This window comes from Garra rufa, chromosome 2 (assembly GCF_049309525.1).
Source record: "Garra rufa chromosome 2, GarRuf1.0, whole genome shotgun sequence".
Taxonomy (NCBI): Eukaryota; Metazoa; Chordata; class Actinopteri; order Cypriniformes; family Cyprinidae; genus Garra; species Garra rufa.
Genome location: NC_133362.1, coordinates 25,351,362 through 25,372,469, shown reverse-complemented (window position 1 = coordinate 25,372,469; position 21,108 = coordinate 25,351,362). Strand labels below are relative to the sequence as shown.

At 39.1% G+C, this 21,108-nt stretch overlaps 3 protein-coding genes across 4 annotated transcripts in view; 2 read left to right on the top strand and 1 right to left on the bottom strand.

The window, feature by feature from the left end:
• The first annotated feature begins 1,724 nt into the window (after positions 1-1,724).
• Positions 1,725-5,378, top strand: dusp13a (dual specificity phosphatase 13a). The gene is made up of 4 exons (XM_073833944.1): positions 1,725-1,818; positions 2,414-2,542; positions 2,627-2,844; positions 4,267-5,378. Coding segments are annotated over exons 1-4 (570 nt in total). The 5' UTR covers positions 1,725-1,816; the 3' UTR covers positions 4,488-5,378.
• On the top strand, positions 4,614-6,984 carry LOC141325909 (dual specificity protein phosphatase 13B). The gene is made up of 4 exons (XM_073834634.1): positions 4,614-4,625; positions 5,257-5,474; positions 6,313-6,530; positions 6,728-6,984. The coding sequence occupies exons 1-4, from the start codon at positions 4,614-4,616 to the stop codon at positions 6,913-6,915; spliced, it is 636 nt and encodes a 211-aa protein (XP_073690735.1). The 3' UTR covers positions 6,916-6,984.
• Positions 6,985-16,767: 9,783 nt separating this feature from the next.
• The window catches only part of kat6b (K(lysine) acetyltransferase 6B), a 39,705-nt gene continuing 35,364 nt past the window's right edge, over positions 16,768-21,108 (bottom strand). The window contains exon 17 of one of the 2 annotated variants that reach the window (XM_073833942.1): positions 16,768-20,627. In XM_073833942.1, coding sequence (XP_073690043.1) covers positions 18,004-20,627 — 2,624 coding nt within the window. In that variant the 3' untranslated portion in view covers positions 16,768-18,003. Of the gene's footprint in view, positions 20,631-21,108 lie in introns of both variants that reach the window. The other variant, XM_073833941.1, reaches the window with a different exon arrangement.

The following is a 21,108-nucleotide window of genomic DNA, read 5'->3' as shown; positions in this document are numbered from 1 at the left end:
GGTGATTTTCTCAATATTTAGATTTTTTTGCACCCTCAGATTTTAGATTTTTAAATAGTTGTATCTTGGCCAAATATTGTTCTATCCTAACAAACTATACATCAATGGAAAGTTTATTTATTCTTATTCAGCTTACAGATGATGTATAAATTCATAAAATTCATAAATCAAATGTATACATTCAAAGAATTGACCCTTATGACTGGTTTTGTAGTCCAGGGTCACAACTACATTTTTTTTTTACTTTTTAAATGTTTTTTTTAAATGTCTCTTATGCTCAACCAGACTGCATTTATTTGATCAAAAATATAGTAAAACTGTTTAATTGTAAAATACTATTACAATTTAAACTGTTTTCTGTTTTAATATATTTTAATCCTTTTCTGTGACAACTTTTTTGGGCAATCTGAGAACGAGGGGAAACAAAGGGCCACCGGCTGCTAAATAAACGGTTTTCTGTTTTAATATATTATAACTTTTATAACAGTGTCTTCAGTGTCAAATGATCCTTCAGAAATGCTAAAACATTTCTTCTTATTATCAACATTGAAAATAGTTCTGACTGGAGACTGAACCATTTTGATTTGAAATGGAAATTGTAACACTTTAAGCCTTCACTGTCACTTTTGATCAATTTGATTCATCCTTCCTTGATGAATAAAAGTAATAAAAAATTGTTCTGACCCCAAACTTTTAAACTATTTACTTTGAATTCAGGAAGTCTCCAAGACTTTTAAAAAACCACAAAAGAAAAGCAGTCTGAATGATTCATGGATTGGATCTACCACGGTAATTTGAAACTGGCAAATTTCGACCACTTAATACAAATTACATACACTGCTTTTCCAAAATAAAGATTAAAGAAAGCCAAGATTAGTCCTGTGCACTTCAGTGTGTTATTTGATTCACCAGGACAAGGACGGTAAAAAAAAAAAAAAAAAAAGAAACAGAAAAGTCTATTAAAATCCATGAAACACTGTGTGTTATTGTGATTCTTTTGTGTACAGTATGAGGTTTCGATAATAGTGAGTAATAAGCAGATCTTGAGGAGGAACAGGTGTATGTGGCTTTCACACCCAGGCCATTAATTCCTTTTTATTAGCTTCATAAAACCATAATTACTACAGGGCTCAAAGCTTATTTTCCCGGCACGGAAAGAACAACTCTTAGTTAAGTCTTTTCCTGTTTTACACATATAGCCTAATTTACTGAAGCATTTGAGCACTAACTAAACACTTTCAGCTGGAGTGCAAAGAAGACAGCATATCTTTGAGAGGGGTATCTGACACGCTCCAATTACCGAACATGTCACTGCACTTGCTTGTGCAAAGATCTCACCATTTATCAAAGACTCGCCCTCGAGGCAAATGAAAGGAACATCTGGATTTCAAGAGTGTTTAACCTAGCAGCTGGCGAGACCTCGTGAGATTGTGTGTATTTCCCTGCACAATGACTCGTGATAAAGATGTATGCGTGCAATGAAAGCCGCTGATGACCCACCTTTACCTTCGTCTGCGCTGCGAGAGTGATTTACAATATTGGGAGGCTAGCCAAGATATACACAATATGTGCAGAACATGCTCAAAAGATCATTGTCTAGGGAAAGACAAGTCTTTCTAAAAGCAAACCTGACTGCCCACTAAGACCTGGAAGAGCTCTTTGTATCCAGGGAGGTTTATAATTATACACCATTTAAAAAAAGAAACAGCCTCTAGAGACATATCTGTGGACTGGCTGTCGACAACGTCCCTGACCAAGGAGAGAAGAGCAGGCAATCTGAGAACGAGGGAGAAAAAAAAGGGCCACCGGCTGCAAAATGTAAGTTCACAAAAGCAGGGGAGATTTTAGAGGCTTTTAGAAAGTAACATTTTGGTGTTTTGGAGAGCTATTATGGAAGCTAACCTCACTGAATCGCTCTCGGCTCTGGCATCGCACGTTTTCTTTCCCACACCTGAGCTGTAAACACATTTGCCACAACAGTCAAGGAATCCTAAGTAGAACGATATTCCATAAAAAGCCCTCAGTATTCATTTTAATGATGTTAAGAGCTGAAGTGGAGTGTCAGTGCGCTCTCAGCCTCTTAGCAACAAGAAGATTTCACGAGCGAAGGCCTCAGGTGGGCTCGACTAGTTTGATGGGCTGTTGGAGAATACATCTAAACTGCATGTCAGGCAAGCGTGATAATATCCAATACCATACTGCAATTTTCAAATTGAAAAAGGGCCTTCTTTATACGAAGTGCTTTAAAAGGTTGCCATAGAAGAACCATTTTTGGTTCCACAAAGAACCATTCAGTCAAAGGTTCTTTAAAGAACTTTCTTTAATCTTTACAGTATTTTTAAGAGTATAGGGGAATGCTTCATACTGCAATTTTCAGATTGAAAAAGTCCTTCTTCAAATATTTTTGGGCCAGGATGTCTCTCAAGGAGCTGTGTGCCTATGAAACACCATCCATTGCCGAAATGCAGAACTTCATGTTGGCTGACAGACGGCCCACTGGACATGTCAACCAAGTGTGGCCTAATGTGTACATTGGCAACGAGTATGTATTAAGTTTTCTATTCAAATAGAAGTTGAATGAAAATGTGCAGAACTACAGATGTTCTCCGTGTTTGTGTTTTCTCAGGGTCGCAGCACGAGACAAGTCAATGTTGTATAGTATGGGGATCACACACATTGTGAATGCTGCTAGTGGACCCCCTCATGTCAACACTGGACCCCGCTTTTACAGAGACATGGATATTGATTACTATGGAGTGGAGGCTGATGATTCCTCAGATTTCATCATAAGTGTGTTTTTCTATCCCGCAGCGAGGTTTATACGAGCTGGGTTGTCAAAAAACGGTGAGTTGAATTGGAGGAAACATCCTCATGAACATTCTTAATGAAATATTTAATAGGCTAACATATGACTGGCAAGTCTTTAAAATACATAAAATATAAAAAATCAGTACCATGCTTTGCCCTACTACACTCTTAAAAATAAAGGTGCTTTAAAAGGTTCTTCACAGCAATGCCATAGAAGAACCATTTTTAGTTGCGCAAATAACCATCTCTTTCTTACCTTTTTAGAATCTGAAGAACCTTTTTTCACCACAAAGAACCTTTTGTGAAACATAAAGTTTCTGTAGATGTTAAAGGTACCATTTAGACAAAAGGTTCTTCTATGGCATCATGAAGCACCTTCATTTTTAAGAGTGTAGGGGAATGCTTCATTTTCCCACCTTCCACTGTATTCGAAGCACGCAAAGTCGTGCACTACGATTACTAGAACCCAGCAAACATGGCCCTTTTTAGTAAAAAATTTGCAGTACAAATGTTGTGCATGGTTGTCTACTTTTATTTCCATTTTACAGCTTCTTTTTTGAGTAGTTTTTAATATCGGTGGCAAAAAAATGATCCATAGATTGTGCATTTTAAATCAGGCTTATGCGCAGACAACACATAGAAAGTTATGTGTGCGGAAATAGTGACGAGAAAAATACGTTTTTTAAAAATTAACTGCTTTACAAAATGTTTAATTTTTCCGAAGCATTGAAAATTCACACCCTGTGACAACCGCTGGGCAAAACTGTATAAATTCAGTGTGAACACCGCCCAAGGGAAATTCCAAAATTTTTGGACTAGAGTCCGATTCCTGGTTCTGTAATCGATTCCAAGAATTGACTCCTTGTTGTTCTTGAAATTCACTTTCAATAGTTGTTTTTTAGACTGGAGAAACCAATCTTGCCATGACTGCAAATTATATTGCAGGATCATTGGCTGCCAGAAAGGTTAAAAATTAGCATTTTATTTAGGATGAAAATAAGATCAAGACGCTTGATTACGTCATGATCTATTCTGATCTATTTTTTTTTTACTTTTTTGGAAACGAATCGGACTTCTAATCACTATTACCAAGTAAGAGGCGAATTAATGGGTGCTTCTCAAATGGATGACTGCATTCTCAAACTCAGTACTGACTTTTTTTTTTCAGCTGAGAAATGCAGCCTTTGTAGGTTGCAGCCTTTCGTTTGAGAGGCACTCATAGGCTTTGTTGAAATAAAAATGGCTCTGAATGAGTAATCGATTTATTTTTTCATTATAAATTAACTAAAACTGAACCTAGATTTTAAAACTGACCTGGCCTGAGATCAGCTTTGAAGGTTTAAACAGTAATAAAACCACAAGGTCTAATGGCACTAATGCATTTTTTTGGCTATAGCCTACTAAAAGTAGCATTTGCTCTGTAAAAATGTTATGCACTGATTCTGTTCTGCTCTTCAGGAAGAGTGTTTGTCCACTGTCTGATGGGAGTGAGCCGCTCTGCCACCTTGGTGTTGGCCTTCCTCATGATCTGTGAGGATCTTACTCTAATGGAGGCCATTAAAGCTGTACGGCCACACAGGGACATCTGTCCTAATCCTGGCTTTCTTAACCAGCTTCGACATCTCGACATGAGCCTTGTGCGAGAGAGGAAGAAAAAACTGGAAGCTTACAAATTGTAACTGAAAACTTGGTAACAATGTGATGAATCCCATTTCAAGAGCACATCCCTTACGGGCCTCCTTCCCCATGGCCTTGACCCAGTTCTATTGGGCCAGATCTTATTTGCTAATATCCATTGTAGCGCAATGGGAAAGTGGGTATCAGAAGGCAAAATTGAAGGGTTCCCCATAAATAGTAAATAACCTCCAAAGGGCAGAAGGTTTGCAAAATAAATGGCAGGTTTTTAAATTTCTTCCAGATGAGATATACTTTGAACTCGTCTCGAAATGAGCCAGCAAGCATGTTTGGTTTTTTACTGGAGTGAAATGAAACGGTTGTGGCTTGCTCTTTATCATGGGAAGGTGGAAGAGCCATGCATGGCTACATGACTTAAGGGTTGGTCTCCTGTAGTGAGTTTCTAATGAGTATCATATGCTTCAACATATTTATGGTTTCTGGTCAAATACGCTGGGTTTGTGACCTGTGGATATTAATGAAATTGATGACCAAACAAGAATGTGATGATAAAGCTTTTAAATCATTTCTCAGTCCAGTGGAACAGACCAAAAATGTCACATTGTTCCATCTGAAACATCTTTTCTTGTTGATATGTGAAATAAATTACACAGGACCTCAGAAATTATGTGGTGTTTTGTTTTGAAAAAAGGATATCCGTTAATTTTCACCTAATTCCCCACAGGCAAACTTGATTACACAAGCGGAAAGGTCAAACTAATATGTGTAAATACAAACTGTCTAATGAAAATGTGCATTGATCATTCTATTTAGAACACATGCATTAAATTAACACAGGCTAAATCTTTGATTCCAGAGATTTCTAACTCTTTTTTTGACAGAAAAGCTCCTAAAGACAAACCACTGGCCTCTCAACTGCAGGAAGTGTATGAAACTCCATCTATATCGGATCTGCGATGTCTGCTGCTAACAAACAGACAGCCTTTCGGACCCATCAGTCTTATCTGGCCCGGCCTTTACATCGGAGATGAGTAAGTACTGAACCGTCACCTTCTTGGGACGAAAACAGATCTAACCTGTTGGCAAAAATCCAACGTTTTAGACTATCCACCTTTTTCCTGAACGCGGAGGTCTTGCCCGACTGGAACGATGGTTTACATTTCTGGTCTCTTGTGTTTCTAGTCAAATGAATGTATTCGAACATTGTCTTATGTCTTTTTGCAGTAACTCACCTTAGTGGATAGATGACATGAAGCGACGCAAGGTTAGCTGTATTGAAATAGATATAAACACCACCAGTCAAAAGTTTTTGAACAGTAAGGTTTTTAATGTTTTAAAAAAAGTCTCTTCTGCTCACAAAGCCTGCATTTATTTGACCCAAAGTACAGCAAAAACAGTACAAGTTTGGAAAATTTGTACTATTTAAAATAACGGTTTTCTATTTGAATATACATTTTAAAACAGAATTTATTTCTATGATCAAAGCTGAATTTTAGCATCATTACTCCAGTCATGATCCCTCAGAAGTCTTTCTAATATTCTGATTTGCTGCTCAAAAAACATTTCGTATTATGTTGAAAACAACTGAGTAGGATTTTGTTCAGGTTTAGAAAGTTCAGAACAACAGCGTTTATCTGAAATAGAAATCTTTTGTTACATAAATGTCTGGATCATCACTTCTGCGCACATTTATATATTTAGTTATATTGAAAAAGTCTTCTATTTCTATGGAGACTGGAACACGAGTGGACCCAAAAGAAAGTTAAAACGCATCATGGCAGCGTTCATCGGTTACAGGAAAAAGGTGGATAGTTGGCTGTGTCATATAATCAAAAACATGAAGACATGTTAAACAGCCAATCATTTCAGGTCAGCGGCTCGTGATAAAGGACTCCTCGCTGATCTGGGAATCACTCACATTGTAAACTGTGCCGACGGGCCGCGTCGCATCAACACGGGCGCCCAGTTCTACTCAGACACAAGTATAAGTTACTGTGGAGTGGAGGCTTCAGATCACCCTCAGTTTGATTTGAGCCAGTATTTCTGCTCCACTGCGTCCTTCATTAAAGCTGCGCTCACTCAAAATGGCAAGTCTGACTTCCCTGACCTTTTTCTGACTAATTTTGTCAGTGATTGTATTGAAATTAAAATAAGCAGAGCAAAAGAATAAATGGAGCAGCGCAAAGTCAGCAGGCAATACAGTCGTTTTAATAAGTGAAATATGTAAATTGTAACCAATGTCAGAGATGGCCAATAAGTTAGGAGGTTCTTTTGTGTGCTGCAGGCAAAGTGCTGGTCCACTGTGCAATGGGAGTCAGTCGCTCCGGAGCCTTGGTCCTGGCCTTCCTCATGATGTACGAGAACCTCATTCTTACGGACGCCATCACTGCTGTCAGGTTGAACAGGGACATCTGTCCCAACTCAGGCTTTCTAGAGCAGCTGAGAACCCTGGATAACCATTTAAAAAGATAATTCACTAAAAAATGAAGCTTCTGTGATTTACTCACCTTCAAACCTGTTTGACTGATCAATCATTTAGCTTCACAAGACAAATATAGTCATATGGATACCCTTTATGATACTGTAAAAAGAATACTGTAAATATTCAAAAAGTGTATATTATGTTAGATTTTTCTATAATTTCTTCATTTGTGAAAAAAGGTAATATACATCTGGAATGATAAGAGGGTGAGTAAATGATATTTAGGATAAACTCCCTTTAGGATGAACAGAAGCACAGAACAATTACAAAATAAAAGGTAAGGTAAAATCGATGTTAATATTTTCAAAAGAAGTCTCATTATGTTCTCCAAGTCAGCATTTATTTATTAAAATACAATAAGAATACAGTAATATTGTAAATATTACTTTATGTTAATATCTTTCAAAATATAGTTCATTTCTGTAATGGCATTTTGTGTAAACTGTTATAAAATGTTTTCCCCAAAATTCTTTAATAAAAAGGAAGTTCAAAAGAACAGCATTGATTTGACATAAAACAATCGTTTGTAACATTATAAGTATACTTTCTGTCACTTTTGATCAATTTAATACATCCTTCCGAATAAAAATAGTATTTCTTAAGATTTTTAATGTTTTTTTCTGCTCACCAAGCCTGCATTTATCTGATCCAAAATACAGCAAATGCAGTAATATTGTGAAATATTTTTACTATTTAAAATAACTGTTTTCTATTTTAATATATTTTAAATGCAATTTATTCCTGTGATCAAAGCTAAATTTTTAGCATCATTACTCCAGTTTTCAGTGTCACATCTAATATGCTGATTTGCTGTTTAAGAAATGTATTATTAGTATTATTATCATCGATATTTAAAACAGTTGAGTACATTTTTTCAGGATTCTGAAAGATCCAAAGATCAGCATTTATATGAAATAAATAGCTTTTGTAACATTATACACTATACCATTCAAAGGCTTGGAGCCAGTATAATTTTTTTTTGGAAAGAAATTAATAGAACTAATAGAAATTTAAAAAATATAGAAATTAATACTTTTATTTAGCAAGGATGCTTTAAAATTGATCAAAAGTGGTGATAAATACATTTATAATGTTACAAAAGATTTATATGTCAGATAAATGCTATTCTTCTGAACTTTCTATTTATCCAAGAAAACTAAAAAAAATTCTACTCAGCTGTTTTAGCATAATAAATGTTTTGTTTTTTTGAGCAGCAAATCAGAATATTAGAATGATTTCTGAAGGATCATGTGACTGGAGTAATGATACAAAAAATCAGCTTTGAAATCACAGGAATAAATGACATTTTAAAATATATTCCAATAGAAAACAGTTAATTCAAATAGTAAAAATATTTCAGTTTTTTTTCTTTTTTCTTTTTTTACTGGTGAGCAGAAGAGACTTACTTAAATTTTTTTTTTAAATCTTACTGTCCAAAAACTTTTGGATCGTACTGTATATATATATAGACAATTTTTGAACAGTAGTGACTAATATTTTAATCTATGCAAGGGAGTATGCAACTTCATATCAAATTATGAATCGGCTTTCATGGAAGATGAACTGCTGTACTGTAGTATGGCTGTAATACTGTTTCAACAGAGAGAAGCTATAAATAAGAAGGTCATTGTGCTGCTATCTCAGGCATGAAGTATGAACGTCACTCCCCACATACTGCGCGCATATTTCTTTACATTTTCTACATTTCACGCCTATGCTATAACAAACTTTAAAGGAGTATATAAAACCTAACGTCTAACGGAAATGTAGCTAGAGACACTCATTTTTTTTGGACCATATGTGCTGGAATGATTTGAAATTCATGAAAATTAAGACCTCGTCTCACAGTAATAGAGCTGCTTTTGTGGGAAAGAAAGAAGATTTCAAGGTTGAAGGAATAAGTGAACCTGACAAAACAGTAAAAGGAATTCAACATCACCAATTTAATGACTTCCCTGTCAAGGTGAGTGATGGTGGTGACTGAGTATGAGAGGAGGGGGGAAAAAAAACATCCAGTGCTGATGGTTTTGAAAACCATCCCTCTCCGGAGATGATTCATGTGTCCTTTTCACATATCTGGGAAGCGAAAAGCAATTACCATTCCATTTGCAGCGGCCAAGCTCGCATTACAGAGACTGTGTTAAACTCGGTTCAAAAAAGAAACACCTTTTGGATTAAATTACAAGCACAGCTCTACAGAGATTTCCTATTTTTGTCAAATTTAGTCACTGGGCGCCAGGAAGGACAGCTGCCTGTAGGAGGGCTCGCAGCAGGCAGTGTAAGGAGGGAATAATTGGCTGGTGGAATTGGGCCCAGGCTGTACCGTCTCCTCTGGGACAAAAGTCAGATTCACTGGCCTTTGACTGAAGCTGCCATCTTCCTCCCTTGTATCTGTCACCAACCACAAACATGACAACACAAGCACGATCCGTGATGAGAACATGCTTTTTTACAAATTTGCATAATGATGCGATATTCCACTCCTCAGGGCTATGGGGCATGTTTGAGGGGTGTCTTATAGACCAATTTTTCCCATGTAGATTTTCAGCAGTTTTTAAGGAGCTAACATGCTGTGCAGAGATATACAAACAAGCTTTCCATTCATAACAGGGGTTTATGCTGACAGCAAGGGACCATTTTCACATTTCCGGGTTCGGAACATTTGGAATAAATTATAGCAGGGTTAACAAATATCAGTTTTGTGTCCCCATTGCTTCAGTAAACACAGGAATATAACAAAGCAATACAGTGTTACAAATCAAAATAAAATAACCATTAATGTCTGTTTAAGTTAGCTTGCATACTAGAATTTCATACAGATACTCGATTAGCCTGATTAGCTTAATTTATAAACTATAATTTGCACTTAACCTGCATGTATTCACAGCTTTAATGTAATTATGCAATTTTAGTTATTACAATTTGTTTAATTATTCATTTTTATCTAGTGCAAGAAATTATATACATATTTAAATATAATTATATATTGTCAAAATTGTTTTAATATGCACTATATAAAAATTTATATTCATGTTTTAATGTATTTTGTTTGTACTTGTTTGTACAGATGATGGGGACTCGATTTCTCATGACATCATGACCGCAAGTGTTGGCAACGCACGCTCAACTTTATGCAAATAAGCAGCGATGCGGCAACTACAAATGTGAGTGCAGAAAGTGATCCACAGCTTATATACCAGTCAGATTGCCTAATAGAAACCGACAGCTCATTGATTAAATAATTTTAAAGGAGATGTCTAATGCTATTTCATGCATTCTTGACTTATTTACAATGCTAAAGAGTTGGATTCTCATGCTAAACATGACCAAAGAGTTGGACTTGACAGTGTTGCCAAGTCTGCGGTTTTCCCGTGGAATTGGGCTACTTTAACAGTTGCCGCAGTTCATGTCCGCGGGTTGAAGCGACCCCAAAAACGCTTGAATGTGAACTGTGACTCATGTCTGTGTGAACAGCACAAACTGCATGGAATCTGATCTTTTCAATTCCGATTCGGATGGTACTAAATTTGATACATGTCAGATGTTTTGCAATGCAAACCACAGTCTAAACAATCATATCGGAATTCATTGGACTTTTACGTCACTCTAGATCAACATTTGTCACGATTCTGTAATTACGGGAGTCACTTTTTCACATACCCAAAGTTTTCAAGACATTTGCAAAAAGTAGTCTGAAGTACAGGGATGAGTCAGAACTCATACAAGCAAAATGAGGGCTTGTATCATAAAAGTAAAAAAAAAAATCTGCTCTCTTCTATCACATTCTTGTCTTTATTTTTCATATTGCTTGCGGATTTCGCTGGCTTCTGCGACAGATCACACAATAAATACACGCATAATCACTTACTTTATGTCCTCAGTGTTTACTTCTGTATGACAGCACGCTGCGCAAGTGTTGCCAAGTTGACAGTTTCCCCGCAGAATTGGGCTGCTTTTTCACTGTTGCTGCGGGTTGTTTTTCAACTCCGTGGGTTGATGCGACCCCACTAATGCGATATTTATATTTACAGAACGTGATTGGGCTAGTTTTGGACTAGTTTTAAGAAGCAATTGGGCAGATTTTGTTGTGAAAACCTGGCAACCCTGTTCGTATTGTTCTTTTGCGAATGCGGGTCGTTTCAGAACCATGATCTGCTCACAGTGGAAATCTGATATTGGCCACATTTGAAACAAATTTTAACACCTACAGAAATCTGATAAAAAATTGGAATTGAGCACTAAGGCTTGCAGTGTGAATGTAGCCTCAGTTCTGTTTTTCTCATGACAGTGTGAACAGCACAAATTGCATGATACCTGATCTTTTCAATTCTGATTTGTGCCACTTCTATATGTGGTACTAAGGCCGACACAGGTCAGATGTTTTGCAATGCGGCCGCAGTCTGAACAGTCATATCGGAATTCATGCAACTTTTACATCACAGATCAACATTCGTCACAATTCTGTGCTCATGGGAGTCACTTCAGATTTTACATACTCAAAGTTATCAAGTTGCGAAAGGTAGTCAGTGGAAGTGCAGTGTTGTGTCAGAACTCATAAAGTATTAAAGTGACAACTCTATATCACAAGCAAAAAGAGGGCTCATATCATAAATGTTTCAAAACTCTGTTCTCTTCTGTCACATTCTTGTCTTTATTTATTGTGTGATCTGCCTCAGAAGCCAGTGAAATCCGCCGGCAATATGAATAAACACATAATCACTTACTTTATGTCCTCAGTGTTTACTTCTGTATGACAGCGCACTGTGCAAGTGTTGTCCAGTTCACAGTTTTCCCGCAGAATTGGGCTACTTTTTCCACTGTTGCTGCGGGTTGTTTTTCAATTCTGTGGGTTGATGCGACCCCACTAACGCAATTTTTATATTTACGGACACGACTGGACTAGTTTTAAGAAGCAATTGGGCAGATTTTGTTGTGAAAATCTGGCAACCCTGTTCATATTGTTCTTTTTATGCATGCAGGTCAGTTCAGAACCATCTTCTGTTCACACTTAGAATCTGATATTGGCCACATTTGAAACAAAAATGTAAACACCAATTCAAAAATAAAGGAAAAAAAAAATTGGAAATTAAGCACTAAGCCTAGCAGTGTGAATGTAGCCTTCTCTCATGACAGTGTGAACAGCACAAACTGCACGATAACTGATCTTTTCAAATCTGATTTGTGCCACTTTCATATGTGGTACTAAATCCAATACAGGTCAGATGTTTTGCAATGTGACCGCAGAATGAACAGTCATATCGGAATTCATGCGACTTTTACGTCACAGATCAACATTCGTCATGATTCTGCGCTCATGGGAGTCACTTCAGATTTTACATACCCAAACTTATCAGGACAGTTGCAAAAAGTAGTCAGAAGTGCAGTGATGTGTCAGAACTCATAAGCATTACAGTGACAACTCTATATAGAAGCAAAATAAGGGCTTGTATCATAAGTTTCAAAACTCTGCTGTCTTCTGTCACATCCTTGTTTTCATATTGCCTACACATTTCGCTGGCTTCTGCAGCAAATCACACAATAAATAAACACATAATGGTTACTTTATGTCCTCTGTGTTTACTTCTGTATGACAGCGCGCTGTGCAAGTGTTGCCAAGTCCACAGTTTTCCCGTGGAACAGGGTTACTTTTTCCACTGTTGCTGTGGGTTGTTTTTCAACTCCGTGGGTTGATGTGACCCCTCTAATGTGGTATTAATATTTACGGAACGTGATTGAGCTAGTTTTGGACTAGTTTTAAGAAGCAATTGGGCAGATTTTGTTGTAAAAACCTGGCAACCCTGTTCGTATTGTTCTTTCGTCGATGCGGATCGTTTCAGAACCATGATCTGTTCACAAGGCAATTGTTAATGACAATGTCAGCTTGCAGATAATCGTTACGGAAAAGCTTTGCATGCTCTTGAACCTTTGGTTCCGTCCACGGCACGCCTCCAGGAGCGTGACTGTTTTTAGAGAGAAGCGGTACAGCTGTATCCGTCTTTTATAAATCTGATCAAACTAAAGACCCTTCAGAAATAAGGATGCAGTACTACTGTATAGGTACTCTAGATTAACAAATGTACGTCAAATCGGTACCAAATACATAGTTCTGCATTTGTGTCTACAGCTGGAGGTCGCAAACACGCCACTCCCCTCATCAGCCCCAGTGCTGCATGTTACTAAGGTCACTACTCATAGATCAATAGCCTAAAAATATCATTTCAAATGTGCAGGCTATTCTGGGCCAAGCAAGCATGCCGCGTCTGCTCAGTACAAACGGACCACCCCAGGCTGTTAATATTGGAGGCAAGCGCCACACCATTAGGGGGACAAATGTAATCTTTTTTCATGTTTACACATGCAATCATTGATACGCTAAGTGGTATATTTTGGAAATCCAATCTTGTGTTTGAAAAGAGGGGAGCAATTGTTCACACCGCAGGGAATACAGGCCTAATCCAGATATTTCCACAGACCCTAACTATAGCAAGCAAAGTTTCAACAAACTGGCTTATAAAATGTGTTTGCACCATCAACTGAAAATTGACATCTGTTTTGACAGAGCATTTCAGCTGTCATATCAGTGTAATCGTGCATACTTGCAATAACAAAGTTTTAAGACATTGACACCAGAAGCCTTGTGAAAATAATTAGTCAAGTGTTTGCTTTCAGGCTGAACTAATAGAGCCTGCAGATCAGAAAACAGCTTTGACAGCTTTTACAAGCTCCTTATTAGCTGCATTAAAACCATAACATGCTAACATGCAATTAGAAGACAAATGTTGCTTGATGTTTCTTTTTTGTTTCTTCTCTAAGGCAGCATAATACACATTCAGCTATGAGAAGATGGCACTCAAAGAACACTTCAACTGCAGTAATGGCCAGGAGAATATAGATAAATCTGTCAACTTATGTCAACTAGAATAATATGTAAAAGGTTTAAGTATTTGGTTCGATGTTAGCTCAAGACTGCCATCAAGTTCAGAAACAAGAAACAAAACATTCTCTGGGCGGCAGAGGGGAAATGGAATAATGTTGCTAATGCTACCTAGGCTTGAACATTGATCACTATGGAGTGGAGGCAAAAGACTTAGCTACTTTAAACCTCTCGGAGTTTCTCTACCCTGGAGCTCAATTTATTGACCATGCACTCAGCAAAGCAGAAAGTAAGTAAAGAGAGAGACAGGGCATGTTAAATCTCTTTAGATAAGAGGGAAGTAACAGGCACTCAAGGACTCAATCAAGTGAGCCCTGTAGAATTCAAATGAGAGGCCCAAAAAGCAGAACTGATGGAGGCAAGTGTTCCTGATGCAGCTTCTCCCAGGAGAGAACGCTGCGCTTCAGTCGAATTATTAGTGCTGACCTATGAAGTCGGCACTAATATCAGTGACTGAGATACATTCTTATGTGTGCTGAAACTGTAAATCGATGAAAAAATGGAAGGTGAACTGGAATTCAATTCAATCTGTACTTTAGTTTAGACCGTTTGGCTTTAAGTCAGTGGTTAAAGTTTATTAATAAAGAATGAACAGCAAATTAGTTTTGGGCAGTCTATGGAAACCATGGAATAAAATAATAAAAAAAGGAACATTTGAGTTTATATTTCAAAATTCCGACCTCACAATTCTGACGAGAAAAATCGACTCGTCATCCTCCCTTTTGAGTTTATATCCCACACATCTGGCTTTTGTCCCCCCAGAATGGACAAACTCACTATTGTCGAGTTAAATCAAGTTATAAATAGGTTAATGTAAAATGCTATAGGTTTAAATTCATGAAAAGCTGCAAGTGACCTAACTGTGACGTCTACTTCAAACTGGTCTATATGCCAGCTACTTTGTCTCTGGGGTGTATTTGTGACCCTGGACCACAAAACCAGTCATACCAGTCATTTTATTTTATTGAGATTTATACATCACAATGAAAGCAAGATGAATAAGCTTTCCATTGATGTGTGGTTTGTTAGGATAGGGCAATATTTGGCCGAGATACAATCATTTCTGGAATCTGAAAAATCTAAATATTGAATCTAAATATTGAGAAAATTGCCTTTAAAGTTGTCCAAATGAAGTTCTTAGCAATGCATATTACTAATCAAAAATTAAGTTTATACATATTTACAGTACAAAATTTACAAAATTATCTTTACTTAAAGGGTTAGTTCACCCAAAAATGAAAATTAGCAAATGGTTCACTCACCCTCCAGGCATCCTAGGTGTTATATTAAAAATTATCCTGGCACTTCCAAGTTAAATGGCAAAGGTGGGCGTTTCTCCTCTTAAGTTCAAAACAAGTGCAACAAAGTGCTTCACATGGCTCCAGGGGTGAGTAAAGGCCTCCTGTAGCGAATCCATGCGTTTTTGTAATAAAAATATCCATATTTAAAACGTAATAATTTAACTTTAATCTATCTTGCACCAACTAGTCGCACCCGGAAGCAGCTCCAGACGGATGACGTTATACGTAGGCGTTGCGCATGCGCCGCTTAGAAGTGGTAGATGTATCCCTTCTAGCCACAACCTCTTTACCGCGCCGTGGAGAAATCAAAACAAAACAAAGGTCACAAATTATAAATTCAAAACGAGGATTTGTAAAGGAAAACTTTGGAGGATTTCGGTCTAAACCAAGATAAGACTGGTATTCCTTTGCTAAAGTAAGGAAACTTTGCTTCCTTTGCTTTTGTAAACAAACGTTGGTTTTCACGAGACTCACCAGCGCATGCGCAACGACATCCGACCGACGAAATTTAAGACCTAAACCTGTAATGTAAATGCACATTATAGTACATATATATAATATTTAATCTGTTTAATGTAAAAAGAAAACTACGTTTCGTTGCTGTCATGACTTATATTACTACAATATACAGTGAACTTTTCATATCAGTAGACAATATTCCACACAAAATATTCCCACAAAATTACCACATCACCGATTTTAGTGGTGTAAATAATTTATTCTGAAGCAATATTTTGCTTGTATGTATGCTTCACCTTTCATGTCGAATTATCACAATTTATCAATAAATTCTATAGGGCTGTTACCAGTCAGATAAAATCATTTACATTGCAAAATTACAACTGCAATAAATAATGTTATGAGATACCAGAAATACACTATTCATTATCAGTCGCTGTTTAAGTTACATGTATTAAAATTTGAAGAATGATTCTTTGATGCCTTGCTGGTTATTTGTTGTCACTTAAGTTTTAATCAGTCTGAATTTCTGAAGAGAAACACCTGCCTATGCCATTCTAAAGCTTTAAAGTTCTAGGATAATGTTTTATATAAATTTAGATTGGATTCATCTGAAAGGAGAAAGTCATATACACCTAGGATGCCTGGAGAATGAGTAAATCGTGGGCTAATTTGAATTTTTCGGTGAACTAACCCTTTAATATCCTAATGATTTTGGCATAAAAGAAAAATCAATAATTTTGACCCATACAATGTATTTTTGGCTATTTCTGCAAATATACCCCTGCTTAAGAGCTTATGACTGGTTTTGTGGTTCAGGATCACATTTAGGAATTTGTAATGTTTGTACAGCAGGATTAAAATGAAAAGAAATAAAGGGGTACTTCCTTTGGCTCTAGCACACTATGTCAAGCACAAATATTTAATATTTGTAGTCAAGGACTATATTGGTTGATTTTTATAGCCAAGGCGGTCGTGCTGTTGCATTAGATACATGTTAAGTGTTTTTCAGTTTCTCCATTCAGTAGTCCCTGCGCTCCACAAGATTGTTTCCAACCATAACAATGCGTTTGAAAATCCGTTGGCTGTAACAGATACTTTCGAGAAAGAAAATATGAGTCACGATAAGAAGAAAACACATACACACGTTTAAGTCTGTCAGTGGCTCATCATAATTTATTTTCTGCTAAAATGTACAGCATTTAAGTGACCGACTAAAAAGGTAACTCATAAATACAGGACTGTTGCTCTGTTAATTAGTACAGTCAGGATATCCCTCTTTCGTCAAACTGCCATTCTGTACAGGTACAAAGGCTACAAAATAAGCTATACAAACAGACACCGATACAATTTACCTTTTTACATGCCATCTGTTTTTGTCTATCAACAAGGCTACTGCTCTACATTTCAGTAAAATATAAATCAGATGTTTTATAAAGATAAAAAAAATCTACAGATGGAATGAAAATGTAAGTTTAAAGGCATTTCATAAAAGACCGACTTTGGAGTAAATTGACACTCATCATCATCATAATAATAATTTTGCAACTCTGCCCCGTTTGAAATGTTCCCCCCTCTGATTTAGATTTCTACATGTACAAATACTGACATTGACTGTTCTTTGCTATTGTGACAGAAATTGCTTTAAATTGTATAAAAACAGAAAGCTGCCTCAGGTAAAGAAACTCGTTATAAAGTAACAAATTATACACAATTAGCAATAGAACCTTCCAAGCCGAACATGACGATGTTTTCAAATCTTTACAGTATTAGAATCAACAAAAATAGAGTTTAATTTTTCCTTCCATACGAGGGAAACCTAACCAAGGCCATACATTTAATATAAAATCGCTTGCTATTAAGCACAACACTGTACAGTACTACTTTGATGCACTGTCACTAACAAAGACGTTATAGCATGCTAAGTATAACCTTACATTTAAAAAAATATAAAAGTCGATTTACAATAATTTAAATAATATGAAGGCATGAGTACAGACTTACATATATAACCTTGCGATTGCTAAAGGTACATTGAAAAGGCTCTTTTGTCCAAAAAACATACAATGCAGGCACATTTAAAGGTTCCATAATGCAGGTTCCAACTTAAAGAAACTGTAACCTCCTCTATTCAACTACAATGCAGTTCAGAGGAGATTTACGCGTACACAAATGTTACATTTTAAATCTTATGCTGTAAGGCTTCCCATAAACAGGGGAAAAAAGCTAAAATTTAGCCGATAAACAAAACTTTTTTGCATTCTTACCAAGTGCTGGTTCTTTCAGAAAGATCCATAAAAGCGAACATTAACCGTGAAAACTAAATACCTCAAGTCAACTAGCTGACTTTGCAACATCACGACCCTTCACTTTCAGGTCGTTGATTATCGTCTCATATAAGGCCCGTTTAAGGGTTGTTTGGACATGCCGGTATTCACGTAACCATGATGACCTGCTGGGCTGTACATCATATTGCCATGAGGGGGGGCCTGCATGGGCTGCTGTGGGTAAGGCTGAGTACCCATCATGCCCATCTGCATAGAGTACTGTGGAGATTGATTCATATAGGTAGGATTGCCATGGTAGCCCCCGTTCATCATGGGCTGCGTCACTCTATAAGTGTTCATCGCCATATTGACGTTCACGTTCATGGAGTTGACGTTGTAAGCCGGAGCGGGCATGAGGTTCACCCCCATGTTCATCCGCGGCGTCATCGCCAGCGTTCTCCCGGGAGCCTGCATGGCTACAGTCTGAGGACCCCTACCGTACATCTGCTGCTGGTGGTGGGGCGGCAGAGGGGCTGATTTGGAGCGGATGGACACGGGGTGGTGGTGGTGGTTCTTGGGGGCCATTTGCGTTTGCAGTCTCTGAGACTGGGCCAGGTTCATGTTGGGTGTACCCATGTTGCGCTGCAGCATCATGGGCGGCGGAGTCATGTTGGGCGGAGGGGTCACGGTGGCCTGCGACTGGGGACCTCCGCCGGGTTGCGAAAGAGACACCAGCGCGGGATTGTGAGGGCCAAGCTGCGTGGACAACGAGCCGTTGTTGTTTGCATAGGATGAGATGGAGTGCGAGGCAGAATGGCTGAAGGGCAAGGGGTGGTCCATGATGGTGTTGGTGAGCTGCTGTAGCTTATGTAGGCTGAACGTAGCTGAGTGCTGACCATAGTGTCCACCTCCGTACTCTCCCTGGCCCATTCGGTCGTACAGGCCCAGGTTGCCGGAGGGATTGTTGGATTCCGGGATGTCGGGCAGCTGCATGGACGGAGGGAAGCTGGCCGACATGGAGCAGTGTGACAGAGGCTGCTGGTACTGGTGTTGTGGGTGTTGGTGATGTTGATGGTGCGGATGGTGCTGGTGATGGCTGTGGTGGTGGCTGTGGCTATGCCCGTGGCCGTGGCTGTGCCCATGTCCGTGCGGATGGCTGGGCTGCCTCTCCGGCACGCAGCCTTGCGGAGACTTCACACTGCATCCCTGAGGGGAGCTCATGCTGGTTTGCTGGAGCATGCTGCAAGCGCCAGTATTGTTCACCACAGGACCGGCCATCTGCTGGGACACAGCACAGCTGCTCTGACTGTGGCTGCCACCGGAGGAGAGGTTGCCATAGGAACAGCTGCTCTGGGAGGAGGCGCCCGCTCCTGCTCCCGTGCCACAAATGCTGTTACCCAGCGTGGAGTCGTAACTGCTGGGATTCTCGTAATTCTCGGTGGTGCTCTCAATGCTGCCTAGGTCACTGAAGCCGCTGTCCACCACCTGCTGAGAGTGGTCCGACACCGAGGGCACATCCATTATTGGACTCGTCTCCATGTTGTTATGAAGCGAGTGCACCGAGACGGTGCCCTGATCGGGGCTGATCTGCGTGTAGCCACTTTCTAAAATGGACACCGCTGGACTGTTGACTGACCGGACAGATTGGCTCGGGTGAGAATGGACAGAAGACAGAGGGCTGCTGTGATCTGACTGCTGGCAGTCGTCCACAGGGGTCATCTGAGGGCTCTGCTCAACGTGAACATACCGCTGTAGGCTGTGGCAGGCCTCCTGAGTCTCCACGCAGTCCTGAAAGTGCCTGTCCTGCTCAGACTCTTGAGTCAGAGACTGCACCGCTTGGGCCGTCTCCATATCAAGCTCGGGACAAATGTTGTGGTCCTCTTTTATTGCCGGGGTCAATGGGCCCATGTGCTTTTCTTCAGGCCTCTGACTGTTATCCTCTTCCTCGGTTTCTGAGTCTGGAGGATGATCCGAGTCCACGGTGTCGCCCTGTTGCATGCCCAAGCTCTCGAGAGTGCTTTCAGATGCAAGCTCCTCTGAGCAATGAGGCGGTGGGTCCGGAGGGCTCAGCTGCACCTCAGGATCTTTATTGTTATTACTAGGAGTCGGAACTGGCTCTGGGTCTTCCGTGGGGTCTCTTTCTGGAAGTGGCACCGGGTCATCTATTCTCTGCTCATGGCTGTCATCTTCATCGTCTGCATCATGATCGTCCACATGAGATGGTTCTAGCTCTTCGTCCTCATCCTCTTCTTCATCTCGTTCACCCGAGCCCTTAACAACCCTGCCTTCTGCTTCACCCTCTGGCTTCAATTCTTTATCTTCCTCTGTATTTTGAGTTGGCTCTTCTACATCATCTGTTGGACCAGATTTTGTCTCATTGGTCTCATCAGCACAAGGTGAATTTTCAACCATTTCAGATTTGTCTGTCAGCTCATTCTCGTTTAATTTGTGGGACTCGGGTGGCTCGGGACTGTGGGGCTCTGAATCGCAGGGGTCCAGCTCGGGGTCCTCTGGTCTGGGCTCTCTAATGGACTCACATGGTTCGGAAAATGAGGCAGGGCTGGCGTCCTGCTCCTCTTCTTGCTCCTGCTCCACTGTGACCATTGGCGTCTCAGGGGGTGTGTAGAGGTTGAGCTTAAAGCCCATTTTGCGCTCCTTTAGTCTCCATTTGGGAGGGCCTCGTTTGACACCTTTGGGCCAGCCTTTCTTCCGTTTTAGAGGTCGAGGATTGTCCTTTTTCTCTGCTTCAGAAACACCAAAAAATAATGTTAATTTATCTTTCAAATATGCAACAAAACAGTACATGTTGTAAATAATATAAAGGAGTTCCCTACCTGAACGGAAATTTAAAGATAATGTACTCGCGCCGTTGTCATCCAAGATGTTCATGTCTTTCTTCAGTCGTAAAGAAACAGTTTTTTTTTTAGGAAAATATTTCACTTTTTTTCTCCATATAGTGGACTTCTATGGTGCCCCAAGATTGAACTTCTAAAATGCAGTTTCAAATTATCCCAAATGCGGTTGTAAATGATCCCAGCCAAGGAAAAAGGGTCTTTTTTTTAAATTAGAATTTATATACTTTTTAACCTCAAATGCTCGTCTTGGCTCTCTCTGCGATGTGCATCTCTGGTTTAAAACAGTTAGGGTAGGTCTTATTTACTCCCTCAACTTCAAAAATCATTTCAAAATCATCCTACATCGCTGCAGAAGTACCGACCCAGT